The sequence below is a fragment of the Oryza brachyantha genome, chromosome 3 (genome assembly GCF_000231095.2).
Source record: "Oryza brachyantha chromosome 3, ObraRS2, whole genome shotgun sequence".
Classification (NCBI taxonomy): Eukaryota; Viridiplantae; Streptophyta; class Magnoliopsida; order Poales; family Poaceae; genus Oryza; species Oryza brachyantha.
This window is the reverse complement of record NC_023165.2, coordinates 19,352,802-19,355,949: the sequence shown is the minus strand read 5'-3', so window position 1 is coordinate 19,355,949 and position 3,148 is coordinate 19,352,802. Positions and strand designations below refer to the sequence as shown.

General features: G+C 48.9%; 1 protein-coding gene across 1 annotated transcript; it reads right to left on the bottom strand.

The window, feature by feature from the left end:
- On the bottom strand, positions 1–2,349 carry LOC102713065 (cyclin-A3-1). The gene is made up of 8 exons (XM_006651531.3): positions 1,864–2,349; positions 1,546–1,778; positions 1,365–1,440; positions 1,170–1,246; positions 1,034–1,067; positions 784–933; positions 564–698; positions 1–473 (listed from the first exon to the last, which is right to left on the bottom strand). The coding sequence occupies exons 1-8, from the start codon at positions 2,197–2,199 to the stop codon at positions 402–404; spliced, it is 1,113 nt and encodes a 370-aa protein (XP_006651594.2). The 5' UTR covers positions 2,200–2,349; the 3' UTR covers positions 1–401.
- Between the last annotated feature and the right edge of the window lie 799 nt (positions 2,350–3,148).

The following is a 3,148-nucleotide window of genomic DNA, read 5'->3' as shown; positions in this document are numbered from 1 at the left end:
CATGTATGATCCCACTAAGAAGCATCTTGACTCTTAAGTCATAATACTCAAGCTATAAGAACAAAAGAATCAATAACCAATACCAAACAAAATTTGGCATAACTAGCAAATTAAGTATTGCAGTTCTGGCCCCAAAATTAAGGCATCAGGTTGTAATGTATGAATATATTACAGAGGTACAACTCTCCACATGCCTAGCACCCTACTGAAGTACTCCTAAGCTTCAGCTTAATAAATCAACCCTATGAGCTCCTAGCTAAGCTTTGACACTGCAGCATCCAAGGTAGGACAATGCTTGCAATGTAATTGGACTGAAACATCCCCCCTTTCAACTTCAGTCACCATGGATCTATCTTGAGGAAATCTCAAAATGTTAATTTCACTACATCATCCAGGAACACCTACTCATTTCGGTCTTGGAAGTATGATGCAGGGATCTCAACAGGAGGTAGCAATGCCGATACGCCCTTGAACTGATAGAGAGATGAATCCACAATTAGACTAGGAACTGAATGAACAAGCTGTCAGGAAGACTCTGCAGTTGTGAAAGATTTCAAGCTTACCCTATGCTGCTTGTACTTGTCCCGGATGGCCACGAGAGATGACCCTCTCCTGTTTAGCTGCAAGTCATGTATGCAAGTGATGCAGTCCTTCAACTCAGACGCCCTGTAGCCGGTCACTTCTTGCAGCTTCTTGCTCTGCATCCAAAGTTACAGCTGAGTTGCCATTTCACAAGAGATGGTTCAGGTAAAAGCTTTGGATGGAATGGAATTGTTTCTATACCCAAGGATTGGTGTCTGGATCAAGGGTCAGCCTCGCGACGAACACCACTGAGGCTGCAACAACAGATGGCAAGAACTGGACACAGCCGTACTCCAGCAGGCTCAGCTCGGCAAGATAGCTCCCGATGAACTCCAGGGAAAGGCTAGGATACTGCAGCAATAATCACAAAGAATTGAGATCAACCATGGATGTACATAGGAATCAAGTAACTTAGGAATAAATATAGCAGATGAGATTTGTGCATTATTACCTTATCATCTTCTTGGCTAGATCTCATGAACATCCTGAAAAACAGAGTAGGAAACACACACAAAGCAAAATATTTAGAAACAGATCCATGGTGATTAACAAAAAAACATTTCGGACTAATTTGGTTTGTGGTTTACCTCAAGAACGTCTTGGTTGTAGGATTGCCCATCTCAAACTTGAGAACATTCAGTATATCTCTCTCCATCTTGACAACCTATACATCCACATAAGCAACAAGAACACGACCCAATCAGAAATTTGGCATTGAAGATTTGCAAGATCTTAAATCAAATCGTAATCTGGCACATAAACAAAAAGAGATCAGTACCCACCTCTTGCTTCATGTAGGTGTTGTCAGTGATATAGCAGAAATCCTCCACATTTGGGGGGCTGATCTCCTCATATTTCCTGGATCCACCCAACCAATCCAAGGTAAGAAAAGATAGATTCTTGAACTAATCTGAGTAATCACGAACAGCGCGGGGATGGGATGGGATGGGCGGTAGCGCTTACGAGGCGATGAGCATGGCGGAGACGCCGAGCAGCTGCAGCTTCTGGCGGTTGATGGCGTTGGAGGAGAGGAAGCGGTCGATGTAGGAGACGGTGAGGTAGAGCGTGTCGGAGACGAGCTTGTACTCCTCGGCGACCTCGACGAGCCAGTCGACCAGGATGGACCGCATGTTGGCCGTCACGTCCACCTGCACCGTCTCGACGTAGTCCGCCGCCGGCCGCCGCTTCGCTTGCACCTGCGCACGCGTCGGCCCGTTAGATCTTGGAAAATGGAGACCGCCGAGGGAAGAGGTGGGTGGCAAGGAGGAGAAGCGCGCGTACCTCCATGGAGCGGAGGTAGGAGTTGATGTCGGAGGCGTAGGGCGCGCAGAGCTGTGGATCCCCCTCCTCATCGTCATCGCCGACCGCGACCACCGCCGGCGCCGGCGCCGGGGCGGGCTTCTTGGGCTCGGCGGCGTGGGAGGCCTTCTTAGCCCTAGGCTGCTGCGGCTGCCGCGGCTTGAGCACGGCGTTGGAGAGCGTGGGGAGCTCGCTGAGCGCGACGCGCTTCCGCTTGGCGGCGACAGCCACGGCGGTGACGGCGGCCGCGCGCTTGGCGGCGGCGCGGGTAAGGCGGGGCTGCGCGGCGGCGGCGGCGCTGTTCTCCTTGTCGGCCATCGGCTCCGTCTCCTCCTCCTCCTCCTCCGAGCGCGGCGAGGCGAGGCAGGCGGCGGCGGTGAAGGAGCGAGACCGGAGGCAGAGGCGGAGGAGGGACTGGGCGGTGGCTCGGGGATGGCGATTAAGTAGCCGAGCCAGAAATCAGAAATGGGAGGGAGGGAGGGAGACTGAGATGGCCGCCATTAATTTTGGATTCGAAGGAATTCGGGGTGGAGGGAGGGAAGCCATCGCTCCCCTACCGTGGTTTGGAAATTCGGTGGAGAGGGAAAGATTTGGGGGTTTTTTGGTGCGGATTTGGAAAATTTTGGGAGCGTTTCGGGCGGAAGATGGAGGCGGGGTCGCGGGGAGAGGAGAAGGCGCGGGAATCTTTTTGAGCGGGCGAATACGAATTGAAAGGGTGGGGGGTGCGTGCGAGGCGGAGGCGGGTACATACGTTTTTGGGGATTTGGGCGTGGCGCGGCCCCGCGTTGCAGCGGGCGGGGGATTTCGGATCGCACATACATTTACGTTCTCTTTTTCTTTTTTTTTTCCTTTCTTTCTTTTCAAGATAATGGTTGAATATTCGGATTTTAATTCAAGAGAAGCTAGAACCCCTTATTATTGTCTCCATCTAAAAATATAAATATTTCTAGTTTATTTACCGGAGATTAATCTTAAGACAGAATACTACTGTATGTTGATGGGTGGAACGTAGGTAAAGATAAAATGGAAATGTATCTATGAGATAACTAATATTACAAGTAGTGCTGGAAATCATTATTTTTTATAAAGATTTAAATATTAAAAATAATTATATTTTGAGAGGAATAATGTAAATAATACGAAACCAACACCTAGCAACACTAGTATAAAAAAATCCCACAAAGACAAATGGGTGATCGCTTGGCTTATATTTGTAAATAAAAATTTATAAACATAGTTTTTGCAATCTAAACGCTAAGTTTGGAAA

Excerpts from the sequence above, each read along its gene's own strand:
- LOC102713065 (XM_006651531.3), bottom strand. The coding sequence starts at position 2,199 with ATGGCCGACAAGGAGAACAGCGCCGCCGCCGCCGCGCAGCCCCGCCTT. Across the intron at positions 1,068-1,169 it reads ACAACCAAGACGTTCTTGAG|GATGTTCATGAGATCTAGCC; the intron begins GTAAACCACAAA and ends TCTGTTTTTCAG. Across the intron at positions 934-1,033 it reads CTAGCCAAGAAGATGATAAG|TATCCTAGCCTTTCCCTGGA; the intron begins GTAATAATGCAC and ends TTATTGCTGCAG.